At 25.6% G+C, this 21772-nt stretch overlaps 1 protein-coding gene across 2 annotated transcripts in view; it reads left to right on the plus strand.

Annotated features, from left to right (window-relative positions):
• LOC107164053 (frequenin-2) overlaps nt 1-21195 on the plus strand; it is a 139891-nt gene extending 118696 nt beyond the window's left edge. For both annotated transcript variants that reach the window (XM_089218840.1, XM_089218839.1), the window contains exon 8: nt 20852-21195. In XM_089218840.1, the coding sequence (XP_089074966.1) occupies nt 20852-21044 (193 nt within the window). In that variant the 3' untranslated portion in view covers nt 21045-21195. The remainder of the gene's footprint in view (nt 1-20851) is intronic.
• Nucleotides 21196-21772: the final 577 nt, after the last annotated feature.

A 21772-nucleotide genomic window follows, 5' to 3' on the forward strand; every position in this document is an offset into this window, starting at 1 on the left:
AAAAATAATACATGGAAATCTAATTTCCCATGCGTGTCGTATTTTTTTTCCTCTGTACCCTTGTATCCTCCAAGATGACAAAAATTTCTGGAAAACAACTGTCCACTAAATCAACAAACTCGCAGAAACTATTTACAGTGACTAAACACTATAGCCATACACGTTCCAACGGGAATTCATGTAATTTATTCACTATTTAACATGGGTTAAAACTTGAAATACAGTTTTTAACGTTGTATGATTTGGATACTTTCCATACACTAAAAAGTGAACAGAGCTGTTGATATATAATATCATGATGTACTTAATATAATACAAATAGTGGTCGTTAACCATATAACATTACACGTACGTTTATAGGGAATGACATACCTGATGCAACAGGTTGTACAAGGACCGAACACATCCATCAATCACTTAATGTAAACTTTCATTTTTGTTGCTTTTATTGGTATTATTTCGTTACATTTTCACAATATATTTCAAATTTACAATGAAACACCACAGACTGCAGTAATTGAACAGTACATTTTCTTTAATGATGTTTATTGATTCAATAGTAACACGAAAAAACACATAATATAATTTTTATTTAAAATTACTTACTACTTTGGGTTCTATACTTAAATAATTTAACTAATTTATACGTATTTTTTTTAAATTAAATATAAACGTATGAATTGGGGATACTCATCAACATTTATAATCTAGCAGTGATTTAGACATAAGAGTTATAATAATTATCATAATATTAAATAATTCTATTAAAACTGTATAATTAACTTACATATTTTTCTTATTTCTATGTTTTATGAAATACAAAAAAGGTACCTATCAAAAGAACGTTAGAGCATCGTTTATTTTCTCTCTATCTATTTGACCCATGCTTTATATTGACTAAATACATTTTTTATGCTTTCAAGTAATGTTAAAGTAAAATCAATACTATATCTTTAAAGATATAACATAAATTCCTCTAAAAAGTTTCTCAAAACCAATTTAATATCCGTTTAAATTTACACAATTTATTATTTTTGATAATGTAAAATAATAATTAAATATAAAACTGGTGATAAATAAGTAGGACGGAAAACTTGTAGCCATAAAAAATCACCAAATATGCATTTGAATATCCAAAATATGTATTTATATGCAAAATAAAAAATATTCCTTAAATGTGCATTTTAAAAATAAAAACAAGAATATTTTATTTTTATATTTTATTTAACTGACTTTAATACATTTAAATACAAATCGTAATTATTTAAGGTATATTGTATATTATGTGATCATTGTGTATAAAAATTTATAATATCTACAATTTTAATTTATTGTATAAATAAAATAATAACATAATATTTATTAATTTAATTTTTAATATAATTAATTATTATTAACTTCATAAAAAAAATATATGCTCAATATTTAAGTAATATGCCAGGAGTCAATACCACCAGTGTGTATTTCTTATATATTATCATTGATTATAAATACTAGTATTTATAATCAATGATATTATATATAATGTATATTGTAAAAAATGTTAATATTATAGTATTATAAATAAGCTACATAAATTATTCAATTTCCTAGGACATTTTATAATTTCTAGTTCTTTGGCTTTTATCCATAAATGTAATAAAATTATTGGTGATTAAAAAAATGTAATTAATTGAATGTTTAGAACTCTAGATGAAAAATTAAGTACATAATGTCTAATTATTATTCCTGGCCATCAAATCACTTATTGTTATTATACTAAAGAATTGTGCTGTTTTGTTTTATTTTAGATGAAATAGAAACCAAAATAAAACCTTTATTATTATTTATTATTCATGGAATAAATTAAATGATACGACAAATATCAAATAATGACCATTTTATAAATGGAATAATACAAATTAATGATAATTTAATTATTTTAAGTAGATATTTTATTATTTATTGTTGTTTGGCTTTTGTATTGCATTATTTGTTCTCCACGCAGTAGAATGGTATTAACGTAATACTATCTTTTCGGTTAGTGAACTAACAGTCAAATTTCAAATGTTTGACTGTTCGAAATATTAAAGCAAGCAATAATAAACATTATTTATTGGTAAAATATTGTTGAAGTGTATACAATTTTGAATTAGAGGGAGTACTTATACACATTTAATAAGGAGCAAAAAAAATGTATCATCCTGTTAAATTATTAGTTAACTGATAAATATAATATCGTTTTACATTTTCATAATGTGTGATTTTTTTCATAGGTAACAAATCTAGTATGTGAATCAAAAGTAAAATATATAACCTGAGTTAGCTTAGAATTAAAATGTAACTCAAAATTGGCAAAATAATGTCATAGATAAATTATAAAATATAAACATAATAATTATACTAATTAGATTTAATTGAACATTTTTCAAATGAAATGATTTATAGTTATTACTAAATTTAAACATCTATACGCTTAACCTAGGACCAATTTTATTTATGGCTTAAAATAAATTGGTTATTTTATCACGTGCAAGAAGTGTTTTTTTAAATATTTAAGCCTGCAGAAGTTACTGGTGAGATTTAAAGACATAGACACTAAAAACATCTAAAATATGTAATAATATTTACCTAAAAATGTTCTAAATATATATAAAAAAATTATTTATTTAATCATACATTATAAACAAATATGTATAATTTACCAAAATAAAACTAAAATATTTGTTATTATTGGAGATTAATTAATTAAAATCCAGGTACTAGAGCTCTAGACTAATTAGTAAATTGTTTGAAATATCTACGTGAGTATGCAATACAATAAATTACTAGAAAATAATTCACAATTAGAGGAAAACACGGGAGTAATGCATACAAATATGACACAATATTATGATAATTTTTGTTAAAACATAAAAATATTAAACAAGTTGAATTATATTTCTTTTTTAAAAACTAATTAGACAAAAATATGCAGTATTTTTGCTGTATACAATTATTTCAGCATGTAGCAATTCAATTTATATATTACATAGAATATTTAAGAAACGACTAGAACAGGAAAATATAACAATTCAAGATGTCTAATCCCAAATTATTATGCTTGAATTTATTGAAAACTGGTTACGCTAGAATGAATGAGATTTGACTGAATTGTGTAAAACCATATGTTATATTTTTATTAGATTTAAATCAATTTATTACTCGTATATAATAAAATAATTAAGTATAATATAATACCATATAATATTTTATCACTTGAGGGTGCCCGGTATCTATAATTTTTTCACCAAACATTATTTTAGCAATAATCAATGCCACCTGGTGGTGTTTGTATGTAAGTCTTTTTTTAATTTTTGTACTTAATTTGGTTTTAACATTCCATCAAACATACATGTTAGTAATAAATTATTGTTACTACGTATGTCACAATAAAAAACGACCACCAGTTGCATAGTATTTATATGAACCTAAAGGTAACCTAAAACTAAAGTCACCTTATTCCCTGTTAATTATTAAAAATATGATTATTTTTTTAAATATTGAGTGTGCGAATTTAAATGTTTGTGACATATTAATTAATTTAAATTTAGAGGATCGGATATGTCTATATTATTATTAGTTGGGTAAAATAGAGAGAGGGCACATTTTAATCATTTTAAACATTTTATTAATATATTATTTATGTTTCAGAATTTTACATTTTGTAACAATTATTGTAGTATAATATAATTTATTATACCTACTAAATGCTAGTGGCCCGTGTTGTCGAAGCGGAAATTTATTTGTCTAAATTTCAATATCAATAAAAAAAAACAAAAAATAATAATTATTATTATTATACTAAATTCAATATATAACATATTTATAAATATTTTAAGCTATTACAATTGAATACTATCCTTGATGAATAATTTTTTATAGCTTAGAGACAACATATTTGAATTTTGATTATATGTTAATCAACGTTTTCAAAAAAGTCATCTGCTACAAATAGTTTACAATAAAAATGATTGGTTCTCATTTGAAAAAAAAAAATTTTGTGCCACCGCATGATACTTCTTAAATGGTAAAAAAAAAAATATAAATAAATACAAATAATATTATATTCATTAAATATACTATAAAATGTAAAATATCATAATTTGGATGATTTCATTCCAAAGATAAAATATGAAGGTGAATATGCTTCATGTATCACTCTGTACACTATGATATTTCAGAAATTATACAGGCTCTATACACAAAGAACACTTAATCTATAGCCAAAAGTCTTCTTAATAGGTTTTGCAGTATGAGGGATAAATGGTGTTATAGCTATAGCTATTCTAGCTAGCACTTCTGTTTCAGTTATTAAGCGTAGTATAAGTAACCCTTACAAAGACACGTTGTCTATTTGATATTAAATTAGATTCTATACAATGAATAAAAAGATGACTTAAATAAAAAATATATACTTAAATATAATACTTATTGTAGAAAATCTTTGGCTCAGTTTTAAGCAATTTAAACTAGAGTTCTTTCACAGTTAAATGAACAACGATTTAATAAAAAAAAAATACCTGTGATTTATTTAAAAGGTTTTATAAAAAAATATTGTGTATAAAACACAAATGTTTAATCGATAGGTAATAATTTTAAATGAATAATATATTACTTATTATTTTAATTTATTTCAGTTAGTCAGTAGTTTATTTTAAATCACAATGAATTTATTAAACTAGATACGTATTAACGAAATTATATACTTAATTTTGTTGTATGGTAGTTCAAATATTATCCACAATATTCAATAGTAATGAAATAAGAATCCAAAATTCGATCTCTTTCAGATCAGTTCGAACAAAATAAGTTTCACTGTCTGAAAACAAACAGAAAACCGGTTAGAGTGTAATTTATTATATCACTCATGCCTATATATTCTAAATATTCTATTAATAATATAATATTATTATGTAGATAGATATATCGTAAAATATTACGTGAACATAGATTGTATAATGAATACCGTATAATAATAATATTAAAATAATAAATACAATAAAAAAATTAAGAGCAAACGTAACGCTAGATATTGGTGGGTGGGGTACGAGACGAAAAACGTAAAATAAAACTGGTGGGAGAGTTTAACGACTGTCTCGTATGTCTGCGTCGCATGGTGGATGGACTGGACCATACGATATGCGTTTATAGTCGCGATGATCCGCTGACCGCCGCTGTTATGGTGTTCAACGTGTTATATTTCATCGCTGCGTTCGAGTTGGTGTTGTATAGTTGTATGGTGGCCAACAGGGATTGGCTCTTCTCTTCGTATACGCGCACCTTGTCGGGCGAAGCATATTCCACAGTCGGCGGCAGCGGTGACGGCGATTCGGACTTGGACTACGACTACGGGTCGTTTATTGTTGACTATTGATATTTTTATCAGTGAGTCTCTATTTTGATCTTATCGCCATTTTCATAATAAAATCATTATCCCCTGTGAATTTATCGTGTTTAAGCACTATGCAGTTATCAGTCATCTTAGAATGAAAAAAAAAACATCTAACTATTAGTTGATTAGTTGATACATGATTAGTTTTATACATTTACAATTTAAAAGAGCGGAGTGGAGTGAAACAAATCATTAAACCGTTAAAAATTCATGCACGTATACAAAGCTCATCTAAAATATACATCATGTAATTTATTATAAACTACATTATATAGATATAGTAAAATAATCAGCTTGTATTTATTTGTTTATTCAAATTTATAACAATTATGTTTTATCGTTAGTCAAAAATTCTTTCATTCCTTCACGTTTTTTGCTCCATACGAAGGTTTTGTATTCTTATTAAAATAATTAGTAATAAAATATAATATTATGTTGGTTAGTTATAATAATATATTACATCATCAAAAGTGTTTATTACATATTTGGTGATCAATACAATTTTTAACGGACAGTTATCTACTTATAAAATATGTATCTTAAGAACTATGCAAATTAAAAATAAACACATTGAATTGAAATTTTAGTTTTCATAGTTTCCATGCTGTGAACTCAAAACCAATATATTATATTTTATACTTTACAATGTTTACTAATTTTTTGAACACAATGTATAACCTATATATCTTTCGTCAATTTATTGTAAATTACTTAACTGAACTGTAAAAAATAGGTATTTTCATATTTTATTTTATTTTATGTAAAAAAAAAAAAACATAAAAAATGCAAATGCAAGAATATAGTACTTATAGGTTAATTCATATTACATAATATAATATAATATGTTTGTTTTTAAATGTGCAATCGCTATGAAGCTTAAAAAACTAATACTGAGGTATATCGTAGAAGTAAAAAAAAAAAAAAAAAATGATGTCAGGAAGTGTAGTTTAATAATATTTGCTTCTGCTCATATTTTTATTTGTTTGCAACGTCTAACTAATTACGATTTTGACATTACTATGCGTAAATATAAAAGCTTCTCTTCCATTCAACCACAATCCTGTAAGATTAGTTATTTTTCTCTATTACATATGTTATATTTGAAAGAGAATAGCCATGAGGCCTGCTCAATGTATATATATATAAAAAATAACTTACTAAAAACTAAAAAACTAAATTAAATTTCTAGTCAGGTGGCACGGCTGGGAACCTTCATATTAATGTCATTAATGTAATTTATGTTATTTATGTCAAATTATGAATGTCACCACACTTACTCATTATACCTTTGTTTCGTATAGATTGTTAATATTTTTTTAAAAATAAAATAAAATTTTACAAAAAAAATATATTATATCGGTTTTGACGGTTTTATAAAACGTAAAATTATGTGCAAATGCATTATTTAATTGAATTATTCTTACTTAATTTAATATTATATGTTTATATTAAAAATCTTTATCTACGTGTTTCTTTTATGATCACTTATAAAATATTATAAACATCTATAAAATAAAGTTAAATAAACCTTGTACGAGTATCTTAAACCAAATGCAATTATTATGCTGATTGTACTTTATTCTAAAATAAGTACAATATAAACAATGCGTACTGTGGCTCTGTCGGACATTTTGATTTAGCGTTTGAAATCCGAATAGGGTCTTGAAAATTTCTGGGTTTTATATTCATCCTATACATGACATCATATTTATTATATTAATGTAATGGACTAGTTTTTAATTTTGTTTTCCTTCCTTCGTCGGAAAATTTAATCCTGGGCTTCGGCGGTGACTATTATAGTTAAGTCGGTTTTGATTAAATCACAATCCTAATAATTTTTAACTCGTTAAGTCAATTTGGTTTTTTCATTACTATACCGGGTGATTTTTAAATTAAATAATTCTTTGTCTGGGACAAAATAAAAATACACTATTTAGTATTTATGTATGCAAATAGGTTTTCATGGTAAGGAGTATAGCGCTATATATTTGAGTTTATAATAAGATATTGGAAAACAGTTAGATCGATGTTTAACTTTGTTAAATTCTAATTTATTTTTCATTTCGCTTCTATTACATATTATCAAAAACTAATAGTAAATCTATTGAATTGCAAACATATTACAAAATATTAAAAACTGCTGGATTCGTCCATATTTTAGCAAATAGACCCTGTAAATAAGTTTTAATCATTTCAGTTTGACAGCACCACCAAGTTCGATTGAACGCTAGTTATTCCTTATGAGTTTTCCAAAAAAATGAAAAACAATGTCGAAGATGTTAACAACAACTTATGATTTGTTTTCATTGGATTTTATTTCTCGAATAAATCATTTTTATAACTTATAATAAACATTAGTCACCTGTAGGTACTTACACTCACAGTATAAATGTATAATGAGTTTCCGATTTTCAGTGTACACAATTACCACGACTGCTGACCTATTCAAATAAAATTATGGAAGTCAATTTTAAATTATATTAATACATTATATTACATTATATAAGTATATAAAAATTGATTCCGTGTTCACTAATGCATTAATTGGTTACGTGTAGGTTTCCAACTTGAGTCTCAATAGTGTAGATACTGTTTTCTTCAGAGATTCTGATGTGGTTCCACTTAAGATCGCTTTTTATGTAGGTGATGGTACCGTATTTGCTGTGAAAAGTAGTACCAGCGATTGTAAATCCAGTAATGTGCCCTCTTTTTGATAGTTGTTCCTGATCGGCTGTGTGAGTATCCTCAACAACAAGTACATCTATTTTTTCTTCCGTCGCGATTTTTTCTAGTACTTCCGCCTTAGATTTACTGAAGCCTTCGACATTCAATTGCATAATTCGGGTGATGTCCTTCGTCAAGTAGCCCTTAGAAGGACTGTTTTGGTTTGTGCGCTGTTTATTTGCTTGCATGAAAGAAGGCGGGAGATGTAAAAAGCACAGTCCGCCGACCAAGATTCCGTATACTTTAGCCGATTGATGATACGAAGTTTCATCAACCGTTACCAGGGTGCACTGCGAGAAAGCGTATACGGAGCGCACTCCTTACAAAACTCCTGGAACTATTTCCTTGTCTCACACTATACAAACTGATGAACGAAATGCTTAACAATCGTACATTTGTAGTTCATCTAGGAGAAAGACATAGCAAACCAAGACGACTGAACGACGGGTTAACCCAAGGGTCGGTTCTTGCACCAATCTTGCTCAATCTTTATATTAGTGACTTACCAAACACAATTTCACAGAAATTTATTTACGCTGACGATATTACACTGGCTGTGCAAAACAATAAATTTGAAGACACCGAAAAAGTATTATCAGAAGACCTAGGTATAATTTCAACATATTTACATAGATGGCGACTTAAAACAAACATAAATAAAACTGTCGTTGCAAGCTTCCATCTAAATAATCGTCTGGCCAACTATCAACCCAAGGTAACGTTCCGTGGTAGTACTCTCAATTACGATGACCAGACTCCTACATACTTGGGAGTAGCACTAGATAGACAGCTTACGTACAAAAGACATACAGAAAAGACTGCAGCTAAGCTCAAAACCAGAAATAATATAATTCAAAAACTAGCTGGCTCATCCTGGGGAGCATCTACTTCCACACTAAGAACGTCTACTCTGGCCCTAGTGTACTCAGCCGCAGAGTACGCCTGTCCAGTTTGGATAAACAGTTCACATTGCAGCAAGATTGACGTCCAGCTCAACCACTCTATGAGAATAATTTCTGGCACGGTTAAATCAACTCCAACACAGTGGCTTCCCGTCTTGTGTAACATTTTCCCACCTTCTATACCTGTGGAGAGAGCTTTCATTGCATAATGTATTACATAGTGAAAAATAAATGTAATATTTGCAATGTTGAGACATAATAATATTATAACTATTATTTAGGCAGGATGGCATATAAATTGTAAACTACACTAGATAGTTTGTATTAAAAATTGACATAATTTTAGATAACATTACCCTATAATTTTGCTTGATATAAATCTATAAAACACTATTAATACATTGATTAATTCATATGATATTTTACAACGCCAAGGCTTTTATAATAGGTAGCCAATATAAATAATAAATATAAAAACTCTAGTAACTATGAACATGACGTATACGTTAATGATTAATATCCTTAAATATTTACTGGTAGTTATACGAACTATTATTCTTCATACAACATAACTAAAATATATTATTTTTGAATATTAATTAAAATATAGTGTAGTATGGAACTTAGTTTTTTTCTTGGGTACATATATATTTTTTTACAGAACTGTATAAAGAACACTATGTCATATGAATTTGTACGTGAGTTGACATTAAATTGAGCTGGTATCATATTGAACTTGACAGGGATTAGAATCACACTTTCAAAAATAAACTGTTATTAGACAAAGTGGGTTTTCTATTTTTTTCATATCGAAAATAAAAACAATAATAAAATGAATACATCTCAAAACTTTTTAAAATTAATTTTGTTTGAAAATATCAAATCCTCGTAAAGTTTACAAAATAGAATGTAATTAGTCAACAAATATTATTTTGCACCATTTATTTTTTCTCGTTACAACTAAGTCAGTCCATATTATTCACGAAAGTTAATGATGGAGAGATAATTTTTATGTACTTATTTCCGATAAATGTCCAAATCCTATGCAAGGTAAAAATATGTCCATAGAATAATTACTATAATAAGTATGTTTATATAATATATTATTATTGTATTACATATTATCATACCATAGGCTTTTAACTTTTTGACTAATATAAAAATTGCTTTGAATTCAATAAATTAATGTCTAAAACCTTCACCATAACTACTTTAACTACATTTAAAATGTTTTAGAATAAAATAGTAATAAAGCATAATTTAATATAATTTTTGTTTTTTATTAGTATACACACATAGAACAATGTTATTGGAGTCCATTTTTTTTTTTTTTTTTTGTAATGCTCTTGTAAAGTTGGAAATGGGTCTTGGCGTCAACAGAACATTTTCTTCTCTTATCATGAATTTTTATAATGAATATTATATATTAGATGGGTAATAATTTTTTTTTCTGAGTGTTATTTATTGTAGGTAATATAAACACATAGAAGATATAATTTCTTTACTTACATTATATCTACTCCGTTTAAATTGAAATTGTTTTTTGTTCTAGTGCCATTTATTAGAAACTAACAAAATTAACAAATCTATCTTAGTTTCAGTTTAATTAAGTTTAATTTAAATTTACTTTTATAATTCTTATTTTTGACTGCTTGGCTTAGGAATATTATATATTATTGTAATATATATATAATTATAATATTAAATTGTGAACAATTTCTTTTAAATATTATAAAACATATGATAGAATTGTATTTGAAATTTTTAAATTGCACTATGAATATATTGATCCACTTATCGATAAATTAAAAAAGTCAAACACTCCGTCTACAATATTTTGCAGCCAAATTTGTTTACTGCTGTATGTACATAACTCATGAAATACTTATTATAAACAAAATATAATTTATAGAATTTAATACAGTTTACATACTTAAGAATTTGTTATTTTTCTAATTGAGATGAATCAACAGTATTTTCATGTTTACCATTAGTAGTTTCTCTATTAAACCCTGCTCTCACAACAACACTGACGATGTTCCATTAATTGAAAAATTAGTGAACAGTTATTTTTTAATAAAATGTGAATATCAATATAGAATTTCGAAACAAGCTAAAAATATGTATTTTTTGATCGATACCAGACTTTTCAATAGGGTTTTTTACAAAGTGTCTAGATACCTTATAGAATTATGTATTATGGAAAATGATTATCCGTTCAAAAAATATAAAGCAGATTATTTATTATTTAAAATTCTGTATCAAGCAAATTATAGTCGACTAAATATTAACTAATAGTAAAATACTTTTCATCATTTAGTGTTATAAAATTTGTACTTATAACAAAGTTATAAGCAGTTCTTTGTAGGCTTTGTGGTTCATAAAAATCGAATATAAAAAAAATCAAATTTGTTAGTAGAGTACGCATCGAGATGAATATTTGTATGATGTGTTTTTTATATTGTATCATCGTATTATCTTATTATTGATCGAGTATAAAATATTAATATTACCAAATACATTTTTAAAACACGTTTAGATTATTTGGTTTTCAAAAAACTTTGTAACAATATCTGAAACTGAAAATTGTATACGACATTGTAACGTCTGAATAGTCGTTTGTATGTGTTAGTATTATCTAAGTACGTTGACATGCAATTAGCAACTCTATAAATTGCATGTAAATCGCTAATCGTTATTTGAGCATATGTCAATTTTCAGTATAAATATTTTATGTAAATAATAAATTATTATAATATGACCACTTTCTATCATGGTTTGACCTAATAATTGCCTGATAATTTCTTAATATTTATGGAAGACAAAAATGCAATATGTATAGGAATATAATATCAATTACCTATTATAAATATAATTATTTTTATAAATATAAATGATAATAGACTTAAAATCTATATAGTTAATAATCAAAATAAACATAACCAAAATTATCTATTTATTTGATAGAAGGTAATCGAAATTCATCTAGAAAAAACAGAAAATTTTTTTAAATTAAAATTGCATTGCCTCAAAAAAATGTATCAGGCTTATTATTATGTAAAAATATTTTGTATTTGTTTGAAATGTGTTTCGTTTTTAATATTATTATTATTTTTTTTTTTACGATAAAAAAGACAGGTGTATTTTAAATATCCAAGTATTAATTACTCCATTTAAACCAAGTGAAATTTAAATAATTAAAATACAGGAAAAGTGTCACATAAAAAATTAATATATATTTATTACATTTTATATACAAATATTTTCCACGTGTAACAGCATGATGTGTTGCACTGTTGCACATATAGGCTGTACGTAATCGAGGAATTTATTTTCAACGAAATAATTATTTTTTAGTTATTTATATTTTCTACGGAGTTCGCGCTTTCCTCGTTTGGACCTGAAATTATTTAATTTAATTGAATTACTTACATAATATCTGCCGGCATTGAGAATTTCAGCGAACAGATACGACTATAGTGTACAGACTAGTCAGACTATTGATTGTAATAATAATTAATTACTCATAAGGAGGGGTCTAATATTTCATGAAATTTATTTTTTGAAATATTTTATTTTTATGAAAAATAATAAAAAATCATTTTATTTTAAATCTAGAGTAGAAATGTAATAAATATTTCTTACATACCTAGTATATTATACAAATAACCTAAAATTCATATCAACATACTTAAAAAAGTTTCAAAACATATATGAATTATTTATATCAATTTCCTAATTCATGTTCATTTAATATTTTATAATTACTAATTGCTAATTAGTGGAGGTTCAATCAGGGCCCTGACACTGATAAGAATTAACACATACAGCAGCTGCATAGCCGCATAGGCCGAACGAAAAATCGCGGTGGCCGTCTTCCCAAGTTCCCAACAGGCCAACAGTGTGACCATTCTGTAAAACTAAACTTATTGTTTTCAATTACTATACAATATAATTATTAGTATTTAATTAATATTAAAATAAATTCAAATACATGGGGTAGCAAAGTTAAATTGGTGTTTAATAAATAAAAACTGTAAAAATTTAAACTTAAAAGATTTAAAATTTAATGTTTTGAATAAATGAAAACACGTTTATCAAATGAATAATGATAGGTAACTGATAAGAATTTTTTCCTGTTAGGAAGAATATGGCAGCCAATCCGTCGCGATTTTGTTTACATCTAGACTTCTAGAGTGTCCTTTTCGATTGCATTTATTCTGTGGTTCAATGTTTAATAATTAATAATTATTCTTAGATCATATACAATGGATGGAGCTGTGTCCAATATAACCCCCCCACTCATTTAATTTCAGGGAATAACAAGTTTATGCGCCTGCGTCGTACCGGATCACAATCATATCAATGTCCATTGATAAGAAATAAAGATGAGTCGCAAATTTAAAATTTTACTTTTTATTCGTTAAAACTTAAAGTTCGAGTACTTCGTTAGTTCGGTCTTTGAGTAGTTACGCACTTTAAATATTCACAAATTCAAATATCAATACTTAATCATGCATCGGCGATGTTGTTTTTTTTGTCAGTCCTCAGCATTTAAAGTACCAGGCTTAATATTACACAAGTAAGTTATTGAAATGTAAATAATTAAACATAATAAAACATTATTTTTTATAGATAAATTAGATTGTATAAATAATACACAATATAATATGGTTTATAATAAGATTACACCATTATGCCAAAATGCATACATTATCAATTTCGGGGAGAAGTATACGTCGAAAATTTACAAAATTAATTTTATTTAGAAATCAATAATACCTAGGTACTCATAATACTCATTGCACAATATTATTTTAATTATACTTACTATTTTTTTTTATATAATTACAAACCATATAATATAATGTTGACAATATAATATAATGACTGTATAGATATTATAATTTATTATTAATTATCATATTAATGTAGTTAATTTTTTTTGCATTTGTATCTTATAAGGTTTAAATAACCTTAACTTTAGTGAAAAGCATAATATTCTAAAATTAATAATTAAAATCTGTAAAATTGCCGTCAGACGTTGATTTATACAAATTAAAATAACAATCAAATAATTAAAATATATAACATTATTGTATACATTTTATTTTAAACTATTATTATTTGGCGCCATTGTCCTGATTGGCTTGTTCGTATGCACATGCGCACAAGTAGTTTGTTCCTCAAAACTACAAATTAAGTGGGGGGTTATGTTGGACACGGGAAATTATCAAAGTAGCTCTATCCATTGTATATGATCTAAGAATAATATTCTCTTGTGAAACGATAATCAATCATTAATCAACTATGGAATCAGTGTTACCATCTAATGATGATCTTTTCAAACATACAAAAAAAAAATTAAAATATTTTACATATATATTATTATTATTATTTTTTTATCTTTGCTTCTATCGTTCTATCATCAAGTATTATTATTGTTTAGTGTTCTCCTTTGTAACAGATTGAATAAAACATAATAATAAATACAAAAACAAAAAAAAACAAATAATGTATTATATTTTTCAATATTTCAAGAAGGCTAAAAGTTTCAAGTTTGAAATATTTCAAAGTGAAAATTTTATGTGAAATATTTCATGCTCATAACCCTACTTATAAGTAATAAACTAATAATTAATAATTATACTATATTATAATAAAAATATTCCATCGTCATCGCGACGTGCAACGATGACCCTAACGAAATTAGTTATTATTATTAGAAAAATTAATAAAATAATATTAAGATTAATAAAAATAATTTCTACAGCGTAAAAAAAATATCTAGATAAATTACAGTAGATGGCTAGCGTTATCTTTCAGATAGATAAATAGATAACATTTAGATTTTTATCCAGATAAAAGATAATTTATATATTTACCTAGATAAGTCCAATACTGGTTGGAACTTACATTATTGTAATCAATAATATGTCGCCAATTAGATAATATAAGGTTAAATAGAATTAAAAATCGTAATTTTTTCTGCTTCTAATTCCAATTCTATTAGAGGAATTGTATATTTAATTATCTGATAAATCTTCACAATATTACAATTTTTATCATAAAATAATGTCCCTTGTAACCCAATGACATATGTTACAGAAGGTAAATTTTGTTAATAAAAAAAAAATGTATTTAATACAGGGGTCGTTTGTTATTAAACTAAATTTTGATTATATATATAGTTTTTTTTTTTTTTAAATTCATATTCAGAATTAAATGAGCTTGTTTAATCATCCTAAACCATGAATAATAACAATTCTTATAAAAATATTTTTGGCTTGGCGTGGTGCGTTGGCTGCTACCAATCGCTGAATGCGAGTGTAAGTAACGATCACAGCTACTATATAGCTCCCGGATGGATGACCACCCGGGTTCATAGTAGTTAAAAACCTTGCCACACATACACGTATCTGCTATCTACCGTAACAACCATTAAACAACCTACCGTACCAAAACCTTACCCCTACCACAGTTCGCAACTCCAACAGCTAATGGCCTTAGTTGCCGAGCTTAAGATCAATGATAAAAAAATAAAAAAAATATTTAATAAGCTTGAATAAAAATTGATTAACTGAATCGTTTTGTTGTAACATATTATTATGTAATTTATAGAATGTAGGTAGGAAAATTGTAAGTAGATATAGCCGGTAGGAACTTAAAGGTAGACATATTTACAAGGTCTTTACTATATATCTCTTAAAGAATCTGTAGTTTGAATTACGGTGCGTGTAAAAATAAAAGTTTAATATAGATTGGTATTTAAGTGTAATACATTATTGTTTTATAGAAAACAATAATCGAAAAATTTGTTGTTTTCATATCGTTATCAGGCAATATAGACTATTATAATGAAACTAATAACTATGAAAAATAATAATTATTCAATCGTAAATTTCTTAAAAAAACATTGTATTTCATGTATTGAACTTCAAATTATATTATTTTATTATTTATCAGTAACAATAATACTGCACCCCACTGAAATTCTCGTGTGGAGGTCCACGTAGATAATATAATTATGAATTAATTTTGATTATTCTGTGTAGATTAGATACCTACCTATGCATTGATGTTGCATCCTTCATTGAAATGCTCTCATATATATTTTTCTAAACATACCTAGTATGAGCAATGGACATATTATTATAATGATTTTAATGTTACAACCTATCACAAATATATACATCTTATTTTTTCTTGCATTACGAATACTTATTAGGTATTTATTTTTACAGTTCAAATATTTTATAAAATGTATTTATTTTCATTCATAATATAGATAAAATAAATACTGAATAAAGACATTTAAAAAAAAACATAAGATACTTTTAAAATCTAAATCATGCTATACATCAAATGTTAGTTTAAATGTTCAAAAATATAACTTACACTTTGTGACTATTTAGACTTAATTCTCGGGGTTTAACCAAAAATTTCCATTTCATGTCACTTGACGTGCAGACTAAACGATCTTATACGTGACTTGTAAGACACTGTATGGCCAGATCAAGAGTTTTGATTTGACGTGACTTGTGTCAAATTTAAACAGATTCAATATGATAACTAAGTCATTCAATGATAAATATTCAGTTACAATAACATTCAAATTTACTGTTGGCCAGAAATAAGGAAAATGTTTAATCTTTAGAAGCGTGCGTTTTAATATATAAAAAATTCATTTGAAATTGCATTAAACGTGAATTACAAAAATAAACTTATATACATATTACATATTATATTATATTATATTGTATATTGAATACTATAATAGTAAATCAACGTTTTTTGTGCAGCATGATATGGTGTATAGTAGTTTTTCATTTGGTATATTAAGATGTACCTAACAATTGAACTGCGGACCAAATACAAATAAATAAATTTCATTTAATTTCCAGTAAAATGAGATTAAACAAAAGTTTCTTCAGAGTCTAACATGAATACTAGATAAATTAAATAAATTTTGTTCTAAACAATGCTTTTTAATTTTTTTTTATAAAATATTTATCGACATTTTTGCTACATATTATAATATTTTTTTATAATAAAAATAAAATTATTCATACGACTGGATCGACTATACTTAACAAAACTTATGACATTAAAAAAAAAAATTACATGGTATGAATTAATGTTTTACAATCAACATTTTTCTAAAAACCAGTTTTTTCAAATTAGATAATTTGATTAAAAACTACATTACATTAGATTTTATTATTTTTTTTTCAGAATAAAAAATTATATATTATATTATGTGAAGCATAAGATTTAATAAATTGTAAATAAAATATAAAATTAAAAATATTGATTAGAATAAATATTATTTTATTTTTCAGGTCTTCCTATAACCTGTTCATATAGAAATACTATTAATTTTGAGAAATTTGAGTAATATTATTATGGCTCATTTTTATGACTGTTTTATTATTTGTTTTTGGGCTGCATAGGAGTTATTAAATTGTTTTCTGAGAGAGGTAGGTTGAATAATGTTATGTCATAAAGACCCATGTGGGGACTTCACTCCCACACTGCATTAGTTTACCTTTAACAATTCTTTAAAATCTCACAAGGTTTTTATGCCACATAATGATACATTATGATTCAAACCTATCCTAGAAATAGTGTAGACATAGTCGTATCCACGATAAAATAAACTGCAATAACAGATAAGAATGATAACCATATAACACCTACTATGTAAAATGGATTATTATACTAATTGTACTAATAATTTTACAATGATTTTTTATTATCACGATCTTTAAATAGTTAAGAGATAATTTAATTTAATATTATAATAATAATAATAATAATACATTAATAAGACAAAATTAATATTTTAATAAAAGTTTAAATTAAACTGAATTTAGTTCAAGGTTTGTACTTATTGAAACGAAATGTTATTATACTGATTGTATTTTTATGAAAATATAGATCTGACCTACTCTGATTAATAATATTTTTAATATTTTATGGAAGTTTACCACACCAAATTTCAAACATAGTATCAACATAAAATAAAGTAGAAACAAATTTTTTTCTATCAATTTCAAGCATGCATAATAATTGCTACATGATTGCATGCAAAAAATAATAATAGCATTTATCATAGTTTGTCATGCGCATTAATAAAATTGTAAATAGCAACGGTAACATGTACCATTTTTACTATAAAAATATTTAAAACACAGAAACTGGACAAATTTAAGTAATAATAAAATTATGGTATAGATTTTAAATGGTTTTTCGATTTTATGGTCTTACTACTTCCAGTAGTCTAGCAGTACTTACAGTTGATAAAGTGTTTTGAATTTATTGTGTTGTTATTAAAAAATTGTTAGATGTTAGTAATTTCAGTTTTTAGTAATTATTAATCTAAAAAAAAAAGAAACATTTTAGAAACCATAGGTAGATATATACTTTTTCTAAATATGAGTCAAGGAATAAGATAATAATATATAGCTCCTATATATTTTATATATTAATGAAACTCATAAATTTAATTAAAAAAATATATAAAATGTGATAATATCAGTAAAAGGGATACATATTATAACTGAAATAAATAGTTAGTCATATAAATCTATACAACCTCGGATATAAGAAAAACAAAATAGGTACTAAAATAATGTTTAAAGTATGACAGTGTGATTACAGTTGTAAAACTGACAATAACTTATGATCTAAATATTGAGGAAGAAATTATTTTTGAATAGGTACTTTGAACGTTTCCTAAACATAACTTCTTATTTTGATAACGTCCTATCTAAAAAAATCTTGCTAGATGTGTCCAATTTTATCCACAGCGCCAGGAGTTATTTAAGTGACGCTGAAGATGCTGTTTTGCTAGTTGCGTAGTGTTTTCTTTTTTATTTTAAATGCATTTCTTTTTATTTTGTTTATTTAGAGAACTTTGAAGTAATCATCTAATCATAACGATTATGTAAATTGTTTACACAAACGTCTTATAAACTGTCAAACAAACATACAACACTCAATAAAATGTCAAGAGTTAACAGTGAACAATAAAATATAAGAAAAATAGTAACAGAAAAATTCAAATTAATACATCCATTTATTTTTAATCAAAACTTTGAATCAACATTTACAAATTGTACACCATTTTGAAACTTTATTTCAAACTTACCCGAGATATGTCAGTTATTCACAAAGTCACTGTTAACACTAAATATAGATATCATACGTACCTATGTTCTATATAATGTAATAATGTATATAGCCGGGAAACAAGATTTATCCGGCCCTCCGAAGGACGATGAATAATCTAATATATATATATATATATATATATATAATATTCCATATCGGTATCATATGCGCTCCACGTCATGTGTCAGGTTTCGTGTGTATCAGGTAAATTGTCAGTATCACAATTTAATATAAATTTTACGATTCAAAATTATGTGGGTTAACGTGTATAATTTTGAGCCGAAAAGAGCATTACATTTTTTTTTCGAATAAAAAAACCTTATAGACCCCATTTGTAAACGTATATATTTTTGCCACTGATATTTCTGATGGCATTCGTCGTTATCCTTGTACACTGTACAGCATTATTGACAGTCGACTCTGTCCGCCGTTTCTTAAACAAAGCATCGCCTCGAAAACGTAATGATTTAATATTATATGTGTTATTATATACTTTTATAATGTTATATCACTCTACTGCCTTCCAGTTTATATAGCCAACGAGTTTATTCTAATTAAAAAAAAAAAAAAACGATGAACAGGATTCAGCAACTATAGTATCAGCCTGTAACTGTATAGTATAATATGATGGCAAAGTGTACAGTGTACCTACATATGTAATTGTAACATTCGATATAGATAAATCATTAAACATTATACATATCCACTGATAAATTGTGTAATAATATTGTATTGTGTTTAATATTATAGTTTATAACTTATAGTATATTATCATAATTAAATATTATAACATTACATTTTAATTGAATTACAAATTGTATATTTTTTCTTACGTCTAGAACAGTTACGATAAACAGTTTAATTTATCTTCAGCTTTTAAATTGCAATATCTAGTGAGGTAAACTTAATCATTATCATCAATGCGCTTCGTTTCTATTTACGTTGGTGAAGTGTAGTTCTTTGTAATTTCAATTGAAATATGTAATTATATTATATTATCATAGCATTCAATAGTTGATTCTAAGATCACAGAATATGATATGACTTTTTCGATGGTTGGAAGTAGTCTTTTCTCAGAATAAAATATAATTCGTACTTTTTTAAAATATGGGTTGATTTCTGACGCATTTTTTATTGTTTTTTTTTTTTGTAAGTTATTTTATTTTTTCTTGTCAAACAAGATTTTTGAGGGATTTTTGGATTGGGGGAGTTTGTGTAGGATGAAAAATATATAATGTTATTTTTTAACTAGGTAATAGGTATGCATAAAAAATTATGTTTTTTCATATGGTTTACGAATATCGAATGACTTGACTGTCAAAAATGTCAATTTTACACTGTAGTTCCAGTTTCACGTAGGTGTAGAATTGTTTTATGATATTATAACAATATTTTTACCAACCTGACAAGATTGAGCGATATAATGAAACACAACAATATAGCGTAGAGTATCTCGTTATCGGTAAAAGCCACGTAATGGCTTTGTTACTCTAACGAATATTATAATACGTATATGGTATATTGTACTTGCCTTCAACACGAAAGTATCTTTTTCGGAAGTTGAAGATGTTGCATTATTCCGCAGAGTACCAATATATATAACCCGTTGACTTAGGTAATTGTTTGTCTTTTACAGGGTCAACAACCACAAGCCGAAGACGAAAATACGCCACAAAAACGAGTGGATAAAATATTTGATCAAATGGATAAAAATCACGATGACAAACTTACACTGGAAGAGTTCCGGGAGGGTAGCAAGGCGGATCCGAGAATTGTGCAAGCGCTTTCACTCGGTGGAGACCATAACAATGCTACAGCTCCCCAAGTAGCCACCACATAAGTCTGTCGGATGAGAGTTTTTCCTACAGATTGACTTTGTTATCTATATTTTTTGTGTCTAATTTTTTGTCCTTTACTTACACTATATTTTAATAATATTGTAATTTTTCTTATAACAATATACTTAAACATTTTTATGAATTCTTATGTAAATTACTGTACTCGGAATATTATAGTTTAATCTTACAGTTATAACAATAATATAAGATTGTGTCTCATACTCTTATCCATCTTAGTGGATAGAAGAACTTTCAGAATAATATGTAGCGCTTATGTATATAATTATTATAGGTATTATCAGCGTTATGGTTTTATACCTTCATCAATAAACGTGTAATACATGCGTTTATTATATATACGACTAATTTTAATAATTTCTGTGTGAAAAATAAATTCATACATTGTGTAAGCACTTATATAGTCATAAATATATATATTATATATATAAAACCGATTTATGCACAATTATTTTAAAAATTTAAAACCATTAATCTAAGTAACTTTGTTATCGCCTTTACAGATCACTGATTATTGTTTTATTTAAATACTTATATTTTACGGAATACTCATTTTAAATAATTTGGTATATATTATTAAAATTTTCCTAGTTGTTAAAATAACATAATAAGTAGCTTTGTTAATACGCATTTTACTTTAAATCATTGTATGTATGTTTTGTTTTTAGCTAAACTTCTAGAAGTTTTTTTTTCATTTAAAA

The sequence above is a fragment of the Diuraphis noxia genome, unplaced genomic scaffold (assembly GCF_037042655.1).
Source record: "Diuraphis noxia isolate RWA-SAM2 unplaced genomic scaffold, SU_Dnox_SAM2 contig0002, whole genome shotgun sequence".
NCBI lineage: Eukaryota > Metazoa > Arthropoda > Insecta > Hemiptera > Aphididae > Diuraphis > Diuraphis noxia.